At 38.7% G+C, this 17,197-nt stretch overlaps 1 protein-coding gene across 5 annotated transcripts in view; it reads right to left on the reverse strand.

Moving 5' to 3' along the window:
• The window catches only part of LOC106168965 (rhotekin), a 30,478-nt gene extending 14,613 nt beyond the window's left edge, over window positions 1–15,865 (reverse strand). Inside the window, exons 1-2 of one of the 5 annotated variants that reach the window (XM_087012246.1) lie at window positions 15,674–15,865; window positions 14,512–14,772 (exon numbers count right to left, since the gene is read on the reverse strand). In XM_087012246.1, the coding sequence (XP_086868372.1) occupies window positions 14,512–14,772; window positions 15,674–15,814 (402 nt within the window). In that variant the 5' untranslated portion in view covers window positions 15,815–15,865. Of the gene's footprint in view, window positions 1–1,872; window positions 2,091–3,773; window positions 4,398–7,605; window positions 8,523–12,977; window positions 13,149–14,511; window positions 14,773–15,673 lie in introns of those variants that run through there. The other 4 variants (XM_087012265.1, XM_087012251.1, XM_087012262.1 and 1 more) reach the window with 4 other exon arrangements.
• Window positions 15,866–17,197: the final 1,332 nt, after the last annotated feature.

A 17,197-nucleotide genomic window follows, 5' to 3' on the forward strand; every position in this document is an offset into this window, starting at 1 on the left:
ACGTTTTTAATTGATAATGCTTAATTGCTTTTATAAGTTCACCCTCCCGACCCTCCTTCTCTTGATCAACTAATATATCACTTCCCGCATATATCGCCCGTGCCTTTCCCTGTAGTGCCCTTCCCTGTTGCTCTCCTTTACAACAATAAGTACTATTTAGTGTTATCATAACTATAATCATTACCTATATATAATCATATTTAAGTCATTTTGTTACTAGAATTACATTAACGCAAGCGAGCCCATAATGCTGTGGCGACGTGCCGCCTGCTCTGAATGTATTTTTTTTTTTGTATATCTTGATTGTAGAAATAAATCTGTTTAAAAAAAAAATCACTTTATGTATTTAAGTCTCACTTTCCGTTTAATTTTGTACATGGATTGTGTAGAATAAAAAAAATATATACCAAGCCTTGAAAAGCAGATGCTTTATTTACTAAACCATCCCTGTACAAAAATTAAAGTAAAAAGACATTTAAATACTCTCAAATGCATTACATGGTGATAGAACTACTAAAGTTGTTATCGTTCATTTCTGTTTTTTCCTCTTCCTGAAAATGACTTCCCTTCTAAAAAATTATCCCTTAAATTAAGTTGTATTAAACAATAGGCACAATTCCTGATTTCTGCTATTTTTTAAAATCGAAAACCAAGACTTGAAAGCATGCTTTGCAATCCATCTACAAGCTTGGAACATTGGCAATCAAGAGTTTTCTTCTAGAATTTGAGTTTATTTCTAAAATTCCAGGTACTTTTCCTAAAATCTGAACTGAACATTAAAATGGCACATTGACATAGGAGGTACAAAAGAAGCCTGGCTTATACAATAGGTAACCTACTTGTTATATTATACCACATTCACAGTTCACCGCTGCTTTACACAATAGAATGCCAACTATTTGATCTTTTCCCCCAACCTATCTGTCACTAATAAATAAGGTGAATGGAAGAAGACATACAGAACTGTACGAGAAGGCCAGTTCTATATCCCCACTCTTCCCCATACACCATCATCATAAGCCATGGCCAGTTCTATATCCTTCTCCTCCCCATACACCATCATCATAAGCCATGGCCAGTTCTATATCCTTCTCCTCCCCATACACCATCATCATAAGCCATGGCCAGTTCTATATCCCCACTCTTCCCCATACACCATCATCATAAGCCATGGCCAGTTCTATATCCCCACTCCTCCCCATACAACATCATCATAAGCCATGGCCAGTTCTATATCCCCACTCCTCCCCATACAACATCATCATAAGCCATGGCCAGTTCTATATCCCCACTCCTCCCTATACACCATCATCATAAGCCATGGCCAGTTCTATATCCTTCTCCTCCCCATACACCATCATCATAAGCCATGGCCAGTTCTATATCCTTCATACACCATCATCATAAGCCATGGCCAGTTCTATATCCTTCTCCTCCCCATACACCATCATCATAAGCCATGGCCAGTTCTATATCCTTCTCCTCCCCATACACCATCATCATAAGCCATGGCCAGTTCTATATCCTTCTCCTCCCCATACACCATCATCATAAGCCATGGCCAGTTCTATATCCTTCTCCCCATACACCATCATCATAAGCCATGGCCAGTTCTATATCCCCACCCCTCCCCATACAACATCATCATAAGCCATGGCCAGTGCTATATATATCCCCCCTTCACCATATGGGCTTATCATATGAGAGCTATACAACAGGGGAAAACTTCCAACTAGTCTTCTATAGTGAACTATACTTCTGTGAACAGCTGGTCAGCCACAGTAATAACCACGACCGAGGATCTTGGAGTTTTCTTCAAAATATTGTTACTTTTTCTCAAAGTTTTAACAGCACCAACTTTTACTTCATTACCTTATTGTAATGTGTCTTCATGTTAAAATGGCTCACTTCTTAGGACCGTCTTTAAAATCCTTCTTTAACTGCCTGAGATTCTAGTGTAAGCAACCAACAGAAAGTTTTCCATGAAATAAATGATTCAAGTTATTGGACCGGATTACGGAAACCCGTCTTTTGTCCCCTTTATGGAGACAACAAGTACAAACTGACCTGCTGAAACCTTTGTTTACAATTTAATAGTGAGTCATAGTATATAGGATTACCTCACCATAATTAATTACAATAACCAGTAGGCAGTGGGATATATTGGATGAGTCATCATTCACTCCACTGTTTTGGATCAATGACCATCTCTATAGCCCAGCAGTAAGTGGCAGCTACTACTGCTTCTGTAGACTGCTATGTTTGATAGACTTCTATCGCTTCTGTATACTATAGCCAATATCTGATAGACTTCTATCGCTTCTGTATACTATAGCCAATGTTTGATAGATGACTTTTACTGCTTCTGTAGACTATAGCCAATGTTTGATAGATGACTTTCACTGCTTCTGTAGACTATAGCCAATGTTTGATAGGATGTATCATATGACTTCCAATGTATACTACTTTTACTTGGCAAGGTTAGAAATATATGTTTTAGTTTCATTTTCTCTGGTTTTCTCTTTGTGAGACAAAGAACTATTCAGAATAAAATGGTGGGTTTCATAATGTCAAAGTCATGATAAAAAACAAACATGTTCTGTTTTAGGAAAAGGAAATGTGACATTTCTTTTGAACCAAAGAGAGGTGTGCAAGACTCGTCTTATGGATGACCTATATAACACTCCTGTACATTTCCATCCACCCACACACAACTTTACATTGCCCAGTGTCTTTATTAATTAAGGAAGCCACCAACATTATGTATATAAAGGTCTTCATTATTGACATCATTTTGTACTGTATAACTGCTAAGCCATAACCTTTGTGTAAAGAAATGTGCAAGAACCAATAAAGAACATTATTAACTGCTTCTTGTGTAATTTATCTTCCTCAACAAGCACTTCTCCCATTATTGTCCACCCATCATTAATTATTATTATCAACAGAGGGAGAGGCACATTAGAACTGACTGTAGGGAAGAGGTTTTAGAACTGAGAGCAGGGAGGGCTGCATAAATACTGACTGCAGGGAGAGCCACATTAGAACTGACTGCAGGGAGAGCCACATTAGAACTGACTGCAGGGAGGGCCACATTAGAACTGACTGCAGAGAGGGCCACATTAGAACTGACTGCAGGGAGGGCCACATTAGAACTGACTGCAGGGAGGGCTGCATTAGAACTGACTGCAGGGAGGGTGGATTAGGACTGATATAATACCAAGGACAGTTCACTTGTTAACACATCTGACACAGTGATACCTTATGCACTGACTAACAACTTTGTGGTTTTTGTGGGTTCCACTTGTGCAAGATAATGTAACACTAAAGTAACCTGTAACATGTCAGCACTTCATGATTTCCAAAGGAAACAAGAACAGAAAGTGGCAGATTTATATCCGGGTATAGCTTCTACATTGTAGAGGAAGTTTGTAACCCATGATATACTGATTGGGCAGACTGGGGACTGCAGACTAATGAAAACATCTATCTCTGGCATCTTAATCTTCAAAATCAAAACAAAAAGTTGCATGCATCCCATCATAAAGCTTCACACCTTTCCTTTATACACTGATATCATCTTATTTTCATTTCAAGAGACAAAATGTCCTCATTCATCCCCCCCCTTCCCCCATTTTTCACTTTGTAGTCTAAGTGATGCGTGGTACAGTAATATGGACAATAAAACCTGTTACCACGGCAACCATACACTAAGACTGCCAAGGATGAACATGTCCAGGATTCTAGCTGTGTGTCACCTGGCCTCATCTCACCTGAGAGTCCTGTGCCATGGTTACCATGATGTCTGGCAGACTGTGCACCAACTCCACCATGTCCTCCATACTGGGACCAGGGTGTTCCAATATAATATGCTCCAACCTAGGGTGCTCCAATATAATATGCTCCAATGTAGGGTGCTCCAATGTAGGGTGCTCCAATGTAGGGTGCTCCAATAGATAATCTACACCAGGTATTATTACCACTAGCTCCTTTTATCTCTGTGTTGTTGCTGCTATCCTCACTTCATTACCCTGTATTGATACTAGTATCCACTTTCCTTGACAACTCTCTCTACTCACTAGATAGCTGCTATGATCTGCAGTCTATAAACTGCCTCCTCATTCACCTCACTGCTGATGTGATGTGTATTATTATTATGAACAGTATCCTAACACAGCAGAATGAGGTCAGGCCAAGTTTGACTCATCCTTCCCCCTCCCCGCCACACAGCCACTTTGTCATATCCTGTGAGTGTGCCGTCACCAGTCAATGTTACCTACTATGACATACGGGGCCCTAATGACACCACAAAGACACCTTACTGGACAGTGTCACATAACAAAACCAGGAAGATAGTGGCTGGCCACGTACTAGCACACCTGGGTAAGAACACCTGGGCTTAGGAGGTCTCTACAGGATACCACGAGTTAATGGGGTTATATATTCCATTCATTCTAGTCTAAAGCCTCCATGAAAAAGACCGGTTGTGTTCATAAATCACCCTAAAATCTTCCCAATCCAGTTTGTCTACTAACTCTCACTGTGATACCAAGCACCAGTTTCAGTGCCTCCAGCAACCTTTGAGGATTGGTGCATCTTTAATATACAGCTTAATGTAATCACATCAGCTAAAAAACCACAAACTGGGGAAATTATGATGTTACTAATTTGTATTCATGGTGGATATATATTTTCTTATCCAAAAATCACCTCATCCCATGATACACTGAATTACAGGACATTGGTGATGATATCACATGGAAACCAAGCTTTTCAGTTAAAAGTTGTCCGTTTAGTCTCCTCAGAACTAAGATAAATTTGTTGTTGTGCTACAGAAGATATTTGGGCAGTGTCACAAATGATAAGTAATGGACTATGTCTTAATGAAAATACTTAAAACTTATGCTGGATCAAAGGAAACTGAAACAGTTAAAACCAACTATTGACTACAGTTCTAGAAATGGCCCCAGCCCCACAAGTGTGTAAAAAATATTTCTTATCCACAGCTGACAGCAACAGACAGCCTCAAACAAGTTTTAAGCCACCACAAATATCACATATATTCCTAATGTTATCAAAGCTTTCTACAGCCACAACAATATGATCTTTATCAAAACTTAACTACATTGCAAGTAAAGCGAAAGGTGACTAAGTCATTGTGTAAACATTAACCTTTATTAAAAATTAACTACAATGAAAGTAAAGAGAAAGTTGACTAAGTCAGTGTGTAAATATAAAACATGTCTAATTCTAATCTCCCTTAGCTCCAGTAATACCTTATCCCTAAAGTATCTGCAGGTAATTACCAATTTATATGTCTTTATATAAACAAGTGAAATATTGGACACATACCACAGCTGACATTCCAATAGAAAGTTCAAAATCAGTACAAACACCCAGTTAACTTAAGGACCCAGCTGACTAAACAGCATATATACCAACAGGACAACTAGTGCAATTTGGATATGAGGAGTTCTTGGACAGACCCCATCACCAAGTAGCTTTATACTCTATTCAACAGGCACCACAAGACAGCTTACTGGTACTTTCAGTGTGGCTTTGAGGAGTTGTTGGACAGTGTATTAATCATAAGAACTTTTATACCTTTTTAACCAAAATAAATATTTTTGTTAAACAGAAAATCTACCAGCAAACAGCAGGTTATTATTTCTAGAAGATGACAGTGACACATGTAGTCCTTCCTATTGTGCAGACAGCATAAGGTACTGATACTGACAGCAGACCCTATCCCTCTCAGATAATAGAATTAATTGTCACATCTATAATTGCAGTGATGTTAACATCTGGTAACATCAGACGACATGGCAGACAGCTGTCACCAACATCAGACTGACACACCTGTCACCAAGAGAGGGCTGACCCAGACACGTGTCACTGGGTGGAGATAGGGAGGGGGGTCATACCTGTCATGTCACCAGGGGAGGGCTGACCCAGACACCTGTCACTGGGTGGAGATAGGGAGGGGGGTCATATCTGTCATGTCACCAGGGGAGGACTGACCCAGACACCTGTCACTGGGTGGAGATAGGGAGGGGGGGTCATACCTGTTATGTCACCAGGGGAGGGCTGACCCAGACACCTGTCACTGGGTGGAGATAGGGAGGGGGGGTCATACCTGTCATGTCACCAGGGGAGGACTGACCCAGACACCTATCACTGGGTGGAGATAGGGAGGGGGGTCATATCTGTCATGTCACCAGGGGAGGGCTGACCTAGACACCTGTCACTGGGTGGAGATAGGGAGGGGGGGTCATACCTGTCATGTCACCAGGGGAGGACTGACCCAGACACCTGTCACTGGGTGGAGATAGGGAGGGGGGTCATATCTGTCATGTCACCAAGGGAGGACTGACCCAGACACCTGTCACTGGGTGGAGATAGGGAGGGGGGTCATATCTGTCATGTCACCAAGGGAGGACTGACCCAGACACCTGTCACTGGGTGGAGATAGGGAGGGGGGTCATATCTGTCATGTCACCAGGGAAAGACTGACCCAGACACCTGTCACTGGGTGGAGATAGGGAGGGGGGTCATATCTGTCATGTCACCAGGGAAAGACTGACCCAGACACCTGTCACTGGGTGGAGATAGGGAGGTGGGGTCATACCTGTCATGTCACCAAGGGAGGACTGACCCAGACACCTGTCACTGGGTGGAGATAGGGAGGGGGGTCATATCTGTCATGTCACCAGGGAAAGACTGACCCAGACACCTGTCACTGGGTGGAGATAGGGAGGGGGGTCATATCTGTCATGTCACCAGGGAAAGACTGACCCAGACACCTGTCACTGGGTGGAGATAGGGAGGGGGGTCATATCTGTCATGTCACCAGGGAAAGACTGACCCAGACACCTATCTCTGGATGGCGATGGACGGGAGAGGGGGGGGGGGGAAGGGTCATACCTCCCCTGTTACATTGATATTTTCAGCATACGGCTGATTCTACCATTACAGACAAGAACCCAATTTTTGACACCCCCCCCCCCCCCCCCCCACCTCCTGATATTACTATTTGGCTATCACCGAGACTTTTAAAGGCAGGTTATACACATTTCCTGTGCAGCACATACCTGCTCGTTGAAACAGAAAGTGGTTATTTGGATTTTTACCTTTGGGAATCAGCTTCATTCTGATGTGTATGAACACAAATCAAATTTTTCATCAGATATCAAACTTTTAAAAACCCAGATTTCCAAAATGGTATTTAATAAATTGTGAATGTGTAAAAGTATCATCATACAAGTCTTCATCTCCCCTATGCTGCACTAGGTGGCTGAGGTTTGGTTTATTTCCCTGTCAGTGTTTCCTTGGGCTCTAAACCACAGAAATGAATCTGTGAGATAATATCATATGTGATACCTTTCAATACTAGCTAGAATACAGGACACTGGGCCCAGTGCTGGCCTCATCTACTGACTGAACAAAAAGGTAAAACAACTATTTTTAGCTTTACAATGAACTACAGCACATTTGTGAAAATGATATGCTTCAATTTGAACACCTCATACACTGTTATGATTTTGTTTTAGAAATTATACAAACTAATCTGAGATGAATGTGGCCGTCTCTCGTGTTCATTCTCACCTGGAGGTTGCTGGCCATTTGGCGATAATAGAACAGGTCCATGTCCTCCATAATAAGAGAAGACTGGACATTCTCAGACTCTGATCCATTCCTGGTGATATTATTTCCTTGCTGCTGCTGTGACAGCACCGTATCCTGCTGTTGGCTGGGTGGCTGCTGCTGCTGCTGTAACATTGTCCATGAGTTGGGAACACAGCTCTCCACAGGTGACACTGGTATATCACTCCACACCTATCTCCATACAATCTGCTGTCACAGTGCTAACTCCAGCACACACACACAGGTTTATCACTGACTGAGATCACTAGGATAAGGTCTGTGTCATCCTTTCATTAAACAACCACAATCAGAACCTTATTTGCATCTCATTTATCTCTTCTATCAGCCAGTGTGGCAGCTGGTCATGCCGTGTCCCTGTCAGTCCACAGCTACTCCTCCACTCAGTATGGAGATCTATCTCCACTGCCAGTACACTGTAGTCCACTCACTGCTGCTGTACTGGAGCCATATACATGTGGCATTCCAGCCTCCAGCTGTAAGTTTCCAGTGATATTTGAGCTGCTCTCTCTTTAGACTGTGAACCAGAGTGCTCACTAGTCAGGGGGAAATGCTAATACCTGTATGACATGCCTCTCACTGCTGACTCATATATAGACTTCCTGTCCAAGAATAGGTGACCAGTGGTCCTCTATACACTGACCACAGTGTGTGCTATACACACATCTACCTGAGTTCTGATCAATGGATTATATCATGTGTTTACTCTGTGTACAAACACACCCACCACCACACTATACTATACTATAGGCAGTGTGTGTATGTGTATTGTGATTGCCAGCAGTCCACACAGAGAGAGTAATCTATAACAGGTTCCTTTCTTAAGGCACCCAGTGTCATAACTGCCCTGTCCTCCTCTCACATGTGTCTGTCTTCTCATTCCACAGCCCTACACTGTACTGTTATTTCTATATATTTATATTACGCTATATGTATATCTTCTATGTGTTCCCAGATTATGAACCCTTTGACCTCTGCCACAAAGGTGCCACACAATTCCTCAAGCAGAAAGGCAAACATAAGCAGCAAACAGAAAATGTGGTCAAAAGGAAATATAAATCACTGCAAACATTCAATGAGAAGGGAGTTCCTTTTTTCTCCCTTTTTTATTATTTTGAAATTTATTGTTCAGGTATGCCAAAGGAAAGCATACTTCATATGATAACTAGAGGATCAGAGAGGCGATACCGCCTCCGAATATTGTACCACCAGCTGGAGCAAGCGCATTCGTATAGACCCCCACATACACAAAATAAGGGACACAGCCACCAGTTTTGTGCTTGACAAGCTGTAAAAATGCAATCAACAAGAATTTTAAACTATTGCAAAAAATATATATGGTACAATCAAATTTAAGTTCTTCGTAAGGTAGGTCAAGGGTCAATTTCAAGGTCACAGTAAATTGCCAGTATATGACTTCCTATTCAAGTTCAAGAGTATTTATGGACCTATCTCTGTCAAGTTTGAAGTTAAAAGAGAAAGAAATTAGCAGAGTTCAGTTCATGATAAAAAGTAGGTCAAAGGTCAATTTCAAGGTCACATTTAGATTGCCAGTATATGACTTTCTATTCAAGTTCAATAGTAACTATGGACCTATCTCTGCCAGTTTTGGAGATAAAAGGGAAGCAAAATTTGCAAAGTTCAGTTTATGGTGAAAAGTAGGACAAAGGTCAATTTTAATGTCACATTTATAATGCCAGTATATGACTTCCTATTCAAGTTCAATAGTAACTACGGACCTATCTCAGCCAGTTTTGGAGATAAAAGGAAAGCAAAATTTGCAAAATTCAGTTTATGGTGTAAAGTAGGTCAAAGGTCAATTTCAAGGTCACATTTGGATTGCCAGTATATGACTTCCTATTCAAGTTCAATAGTAACTATGGACCTATCTCAGCCAGTTTTGGAGATAATAGGGAAGCAAAATTTGCAAAATTCAGTTCATGGTGAAAAGTAGGTTAAAGGTCAATTTCAAGGTCACATTTAGATTGCCAGTATATGACTTCCTATTCAAGTTCAATAGTAACTATGGACCTATCTCTGCCAGTTTTGGAGATAAAAGGGAAGCAAAATTTGCAAAGTTCAGTTTATGGTGAAAAGTAGGTCAAAGGTCAATTTTGAGGTCACATTTAGATTGCCAGTATATGACTTCCTATTCAAGTTCAATAGTAACTACGGACCTATCTCAGCCAGTTTTGGAGATAAAAGGAAAGCAAAATTTGCAAAGTTCAGTTTATGGTGAAAAGTAGGTCAAAGGTCAATTTTGAGGTCACATTTAGATTGCCAGTATATGACTTCCTATTCAAGTTCAATAGTAACTACGGACCTATCTCAGCCAGTTTTGGAGATAAAAGGAAAGCAAAATTTGCAAAATTCAGTTCATGGTGTAAAGTAGGTCAAAGGTCAATTTTAAGGTCACATTTTGATTGCCAGTATATGACTTCCTATTCAAGTTCAATAGTAACTATGGACCTATCTCTGCCAGTTTTGGAGATAAAAGGGAAGCAAATTTTGCAAAATTCAGTTTATGGTGTAAAGTAGGTCAAAGGTCAATTTTAAGGTCACATTTTGATTGCCAGTATATGACTTCCTATTCAAGTTCAATAGTAACTATGGACCTATCTCTGCCAGTTTTGGAGATAAAAGGGAAGAAAAATTTGCAAAGTTCAGTTCATGGTGAAAAGTAGGTCAAAGGTCACTTTCAAGGTCATAGTAAGATTGCCAGTATATGACTTCCTATTCAACTTCAATAGTAACTATGGACCTATCTCTGCCAGTTTTGGAGATAAAAGGGAAGAAAAATTTGCAAAGTTCAGTTCATGGTGAAAAGTAGGTCAAAGGTCACTTTCAAGGTCATAGTAAGATTGCCAGTATATGACTTCCTATTCAACTTCAATAGTAACTATGGACCTATCTCTGCCAGTTTTGGAGATATAAGGGACTAAATGTTATAATTTTGGAGTTACCATAATGTGCCTTAAATTTCGTACAGAAAAAATTAATTAAAATAAAGAAAATGTCATTTTGGTCAAAATTCTTGAAATAGGAGGTGCTCTGAAGTTTCAGAAGTTCAAATTTGATGAAATAATGTCATTTTTGAACACAAGTTGTCTGCTTTGCCAAGCCTTATGTTTTATTTTTCCAGAGTTCAAAATTTATTATCCATTACCGTACTGCACATTTTGCTTTTACCACCAATATGTACTTTTTGATACAGCGTAACTCGAAAACCGTATGGAATACAAAAAAACCGAGACCACCTCCAGTGTTGGGCTTTACATGCTCTACAAAATGCAAAAAAGAATGGGTCTCTAGCATTAACGGTTCCCGAATTAGAGACAGTTTTCAGTTTCGGTATCTTATGGCCGCTACTCCCGTGAAAATGCACCGATTGACCCCAAATTCATGGAGATGAAAGATGACCTGAAGGGTAACACCTTCCAATAATATTATTGGTTAAGTCTGTGTGGTGTCTGAATAACAGGGCAAAAAAAATTTTTTTCGTAAAAAATTTCATTTTTTTGAAAATTTTGGCCCATTTGACCTTGAAGTAAAGGTCAAAGGTCAAATCCAAGGGTATATTTGAAATCTACACATATGACTTTTGGAAAGCCGTCTATAGAAATTTTTCCCATAACTCCTTCCGTAGGGTAGATAATTAGCATTTAATTTTGCCATTTTTAGACAAGGGTGCATTGCAATGAGTGCCACACCCAGACCCCAATACCGACAAAGCCCAAATTTTACGTGGAACGAGTTGAGATTATAGGTGACCTAAATCCATGAGATGGGTACGGGGGCCCTTACCGTCTAGGAGGAGAAGTGGTAACGGTAGCCGTCCGGCGGAGCCGGCGGAACGATCCGGACGGGACCGAAACCATGTGTACCGCCAGCGCTAACGCTGGTGGTACAATTAATTCAACTTAAAGCTGAGACTTTCCAGAGGCTGGTATCCTGTGAAAGCAGACCTGTACATCCATCAGCAGGTGCTCAGCATGAGTCCAGGGCCAGAGTTTACAGTCCTCACTCACTTCCTGATCAACTGAATACTGCAGCTTTGTTCTTATCCACAATAGTGGAATGACTGACACATACCAATGAGGATAAAAAAATCCAGGACAAATTTTCTTCTCTTTTTTCTCACTTCCCTTTTCATGACTACTGCAATTTTTATTTCTATTTAGCAAGTTAAATTTTTCATCTAACCCTCAGGCTTTGCATAAATATATTTATCTGGTGCTAATGTAATAATAAGCTCCAGGTTAATATATGTTAAATAAAACCTTGCCACCAAAAGCTCAAGTTGCTCAGAATAAGAAATAGAATAAAATTAACAAATTAATCAAAATATTTATAAATTAAAGGATTTACCATAAAGACCAAAATGAGTTTGAAACTAAAACGGATCTCTAAGAATTTGATAAAAGAAAATGGGATTAAATAAAGGATTTACCATAAAGACCAAAATGAGTTCAAATTTAAAGCACAGACCTCTAAAACTTTGATAAAAAAAGAGATAAAGGTGTTTTTAAAACCTTTGATGCTGAATTTTGGTACACTAAAATTTGACTGGCTATTCCTACCATATGTAATAGAATAGATGAACAGATATATTAAAAATACAAAAGGAGGAAACATTTTAAGAGTATGTTGAATTCTTGGTATACTGATATCATAATGAATGTGGAGTTTCATTGAATTAAAATATTTTTTCTATCATCATAAAATCTTTCAATTAACTGATTTTAACTTAATTAAAATAGACATTTCAAGTTCCCCGTTTTAAAAAACAAAGGGCATGTTTGCCTAATGGTGTCTTCAGGTCCCTTATTTCCCCTCTCTCTCTATTCCTCTCCCTTCAGCTCCCATCTCTTCTTTCCCCCTCTCTACGGCCTTCCTTCTTCTCCTCTCCCCATAGCTCTATACAAGGATAGCTGGCTTCAATGAGTCATACAACTCATGAATTCCCTTCATCAGCAGCTGAGCTCCCATCTTATAATTCATTTTCCAAATACCACAGATACTGTGCCAATACTGCATTAAACCAACATCTGCTGACAAACAAAGAGCAATAACTCACCCTGTAATTCCCTGACATGCAACCAGGTGGAAAAAATTCATCAAACTCATAACTGCCATCATATATTAATCATATTCAAATAATTTTTAAAAAAATAATCCAAAAATATGAATGATAAATATAAATCACAAAATGTCCTTGGTCCTAATATAGACATTCCCAGTTCATAGTCTGAAGTGAAAATAAAAACTACTGATATCATTTTCTTCTGTAAATGCTGTAAATGCTTAGTTTTTACCTTGCTCCGTCCCATCCTAGGACTAGCTGTGCCTGTGGGTCTTGGACTATAACTATACATACTGACAGAAGTACAGTGCAAAGACTTGAGACATCGACTGTGAATATATTATGACAAGAGCACATAGAGTGTGTTATCCAGTAACTAGCTCCATGACTGCTTCCTTCCTGATACTGTCAACGTGTTCTCACTCTGATAATGAAAGCATGGCCTCCAGAACTGCTTTCATCAACTGTCTACGAATAAATTATGAATAATTCCCAGAAATCAATAGACACCAGTTTCCCCTACTGATGTTATTGATTAGTTTGCTGTCTTGAGTACAAAGGCTGTGTAAGCTACAGATAGAAACTTCACTCCATCACAGCAGGCATATCAGTAGGGAGACAGTACAAATATCAGAATACAGAGAACAATTTTATTGATATTCTCCTAATTGTTATACAATTTCTACGAGCTACAGTACTTGGTCATTATATAATTATTACAAAGATTATAGTTTAGATAAATAAGTACTGAATCTACTAATAACACGTGACTAGCTAGATAGAAAATATGTAGAGCATTTATATTGATTTAAAACCGTCCGTTTTTACAGAGAACAAGCACTGATACCCTAAGTACAATTATTCCCTTTCTTTGTTATGTAACTCACATCCTTATTAAAAGTTTGTATTTTGACATGAAGTAAAAAAGCAAGGAATGCATCACTTGGCTCCAGTCAGATGAAAAAAAAATGAAGATATTAAAAAAATTATCTATGCAAACAAGAATTATTAAATTTGGGGCTTGGCAGTGCAATAACAGGCAATTGTCAAGTATCTCAGGAAAGACTTTTTCTAATTTTCTTTTGGATCAAAATTATAATCATGTTTTCTCTAATAAATCATGTGATCCTAATCAATTTAAAAAATAACATTTTTACATAAAAAACAAAATCAAACAAAAATAAAATCACCCTTACCTATTTTTAAACTAAATGGCAGCTTATAAAAAGGTTTATGTATAAATTTAATGTGAGCAGAAAATATTGGCTTATGTATAAATTTGCAAAAGAGGAAAATGACATAGAAGAAGACATGAATTGCCTTAAATAAAAACCTAGAGAGCATGTACTAGTACATTCTTCATTATTGTGTTAGTTGAGATGTGACACTGAAACATTCATTGTGTTCACTCTGGAGCCTCCATAAGCTGAACAGAATCATGAGTGGAAATCAGGCATAGTCTAATTAAACTTTGAAATGAGTTGCAGTTCACAAAAAAATTCTTTATTATTATTTTTTCACAGATTATCTGAGTTTTACTATCTAGAAATAAAGCCTGTTTTGATACCCACTTTTTCTCACTATGATGACCAGTGCCTACTAAGTTATACTAAGTTATACTAAGTTATATCATTGTTGGTTGATAACCAGTGAAACAGTTGGAAAGTTAAACCTGTATACTCTATCCATCCCTGCTTAGCGAACTCCAAAATTATTACTACCATATATCCACAGCTGTTTAACTAATATCAAGCAAGATAACTTACCACTTGCTTGTCTTTCTGACATTCTTTAGAAAATCGCTTCAGGTCTTCTGTACCAAGATAGGGAAGGTCATAATTTGTCATGCCCTTCAGGATTTTCTTGTGAAATGACCTCCTCATTTGTCCCCGTAGAGTGTTGCGCCATGTTTTAAACGGTGTCACCAACCCACTGGTGCCTGGTTTGAGTGGTGATCGAAAGTCTTCCACTTTAAGTTCAGCATTAACCTTTTGTACTGATGTCCTTGCCTCCTTTACACATACATTCTGAAAATTAAAAAAAAAATGTTCACCCCACTCTTTGGACTGATTAATCTGTTCAAAAGGAATTTAGTCAGTTGTCTAATGTAATAAAAGAAAAGTAACTTTTTCAATCAACAGCTAATAGCCTCAGAAGCCTGTTCAGCAAGACAAATTATAAGCCACATAGAAGAACAAGGACTAAGGTTTTGAACCAGGATATCAGTATTTTTTGGGAAATATGGGCAAATATTTTTTTCATAATTTTTTTTTTTTTTTTTTTTTTTGTTACCCCCACCCCTTCGATCCCCATTTAGCCAATGTTTAAAGGTTAAGCTTTGCTGGATACACTATGAAAGTATTATTGTATCAACTCATATTGGACACACCTGTGGCCCAAATATTTATCACTTTGTTTATTTCAGAAACATAGCCACTCTTCTGGGGAAATTCTAGAATCAAAATTAAAATTGGGGGGTTCATACCTAGCTCTTCTACTTCTTTCGTGGTAGATTTCAAGAATCTATAACATTATTTAACGGGTGAAAATCAAGTGGGGCAACCTTTGACTCATTTTTTAAAGTGGCAAAAAATTATAGGACGTGGTGCACTAAAACTTGAACAGCTTCTGATCTGAATGAGATAGATAACAAATCTAAACGGTTTATTCATACAAAAAATATGTGGCTATATCTCACCATGTGTGGAGCCTAGTTTTTATATTGGATGCCAAATATGTCTTTTCAATTCCCAAAATCAAAGCGTGCAAATCCCTGCCTAAGCATGCCTTTTTACGGTTTTTGATATGCACATACTGAACAGTTATTCATTGCTCCAAACACATCGCAGATAAATACAGACAATTACGGTTGCAGAGAAAGTGGAGTTTCCATTTTCTTCATAGTTCAGATTTAAATGGCAAACCTACCTCTTTCACCGGTTTCAAAACACTGCCTGTTGAACGTCTCCTCTTTTTACTATCCAAAGCACGAAAATATTGGAAATTGTCCACATAGTCAAGCAAATCATCTTGAATTTCGCGCTTCCGCTTTGGCCTGATTGTCGCCATTCTTGTTTTTGAATAGCGTTACTCTCAAATAACCGATGAGTGAAAATAGGTGCTAAAATAGTAAAATCTGTTCATAATAAGTACAAGAACTGTAAATATTTATTTTTATATTGTGCATCCTATCTCACAGGAATACTCTGTTTTTAAGTACATTGTTGTAGTGATATATATTGGGATAAATACACTCGAGTGTTTGAGAGTATCTCACAGCTGACGAAGGTCGCTGTAGTGAGAGCGAGAATGTTGTTGTGGGCTGTTTCGTATCTATGCTAAGGAACGCATAATGAGGATGTCACCAAACTTCAGACATCTAAAAGTGTAGGGCATTTAGTAACTTATGGAAAACATGGATATTAACAATAAGTAATAGTAGTAATAATAATAATAATAATGCTTACTTAGATCTACGTATGAGTGTGCGAGTGTTTGTGCCCACACGTACTGCTGTGACAGTGCTTCTGGGGAAATTGGTCTCTCCAGTAGACCTGAAATAAGTGACATGTTTTTCTTTTCCAAATATGTTTCCCTACAGCTGAAGAGACCCTTACGGGATTTTAAAGACCAAAGAAAGGCTGGAATGGTCATTGTTACCAACGAAGAGCAGGAGTGTAAAGTACAACTACATGTAGAGACATTTACTGAGAATAAAATTGCCCCTTCTCGATCCCCCCCCCCCCCCCCCCCCCAAAAAAAAAAAAAAAAAAAGAAGAAAGAAAAGACGGAAAGAATGGGCTGGGGTTGTTAACAAGTTTTTCTCATACTTGTAAAAAAATCATATTTTTTAGTTACATAGGCATGTCAGTTGATTTCAAAAACGGTCATTTCATTGACACAAACTACAGCCATTCGGGATTTGTTTAGAAGCTAGCATGGAAAATCAATTGTTAATAAAATGTGGAGACTGACAGTACTATGCCAAGTTAGAACAAGCAGAAGTTGATGTGAACATCATTAAAATTGATGTTAAAATCTCCAATAGATGTCAGGCCACTGAGAATAACAAACCTTGAAGTTGTTACAGATAGTTGTGGTTGACTGAGTTTTTGTATAAGTCTCCTCTTCTTGTGTGAGGTAAAGCAATGATTCTTGAGTGAGAGAAAATGGATTCTTAGGGAAAATTACTTGGTACCGAAGTCAGGAGAAGATTGATCCCTTTTACTTAAGGCAAATTTTGAAATTGACAATTTTCTTTTTGGGCTCAGTTTTTAAGAATAATTTTATTTATGTCTTCAACTGCACACCAACAGAGTTCTCTTGTTCATTTCTGGACTCGTTTGGTTAAACTATTTCATGAGGGCAGCAAGGCACACAGGCACTGTGGGATGAAGGACAACAACAGAAAGGCTTACTCGCTCAATAAGAAATCACAAATATGATTTTTTT

Source organism: Lingula anatina, chromosome 1, assembly GCF_051362555.1.
Source record: "Lingula anatina isolate TDL-2025a chromosome 1, LinAna3.0, whole genome shotgun sequence".
NCBI lineage: Eukaryota > Metazoa > Brachiopoda > Lingulata > Lingulida > Lingulidae > Lingula > Lingula anatina.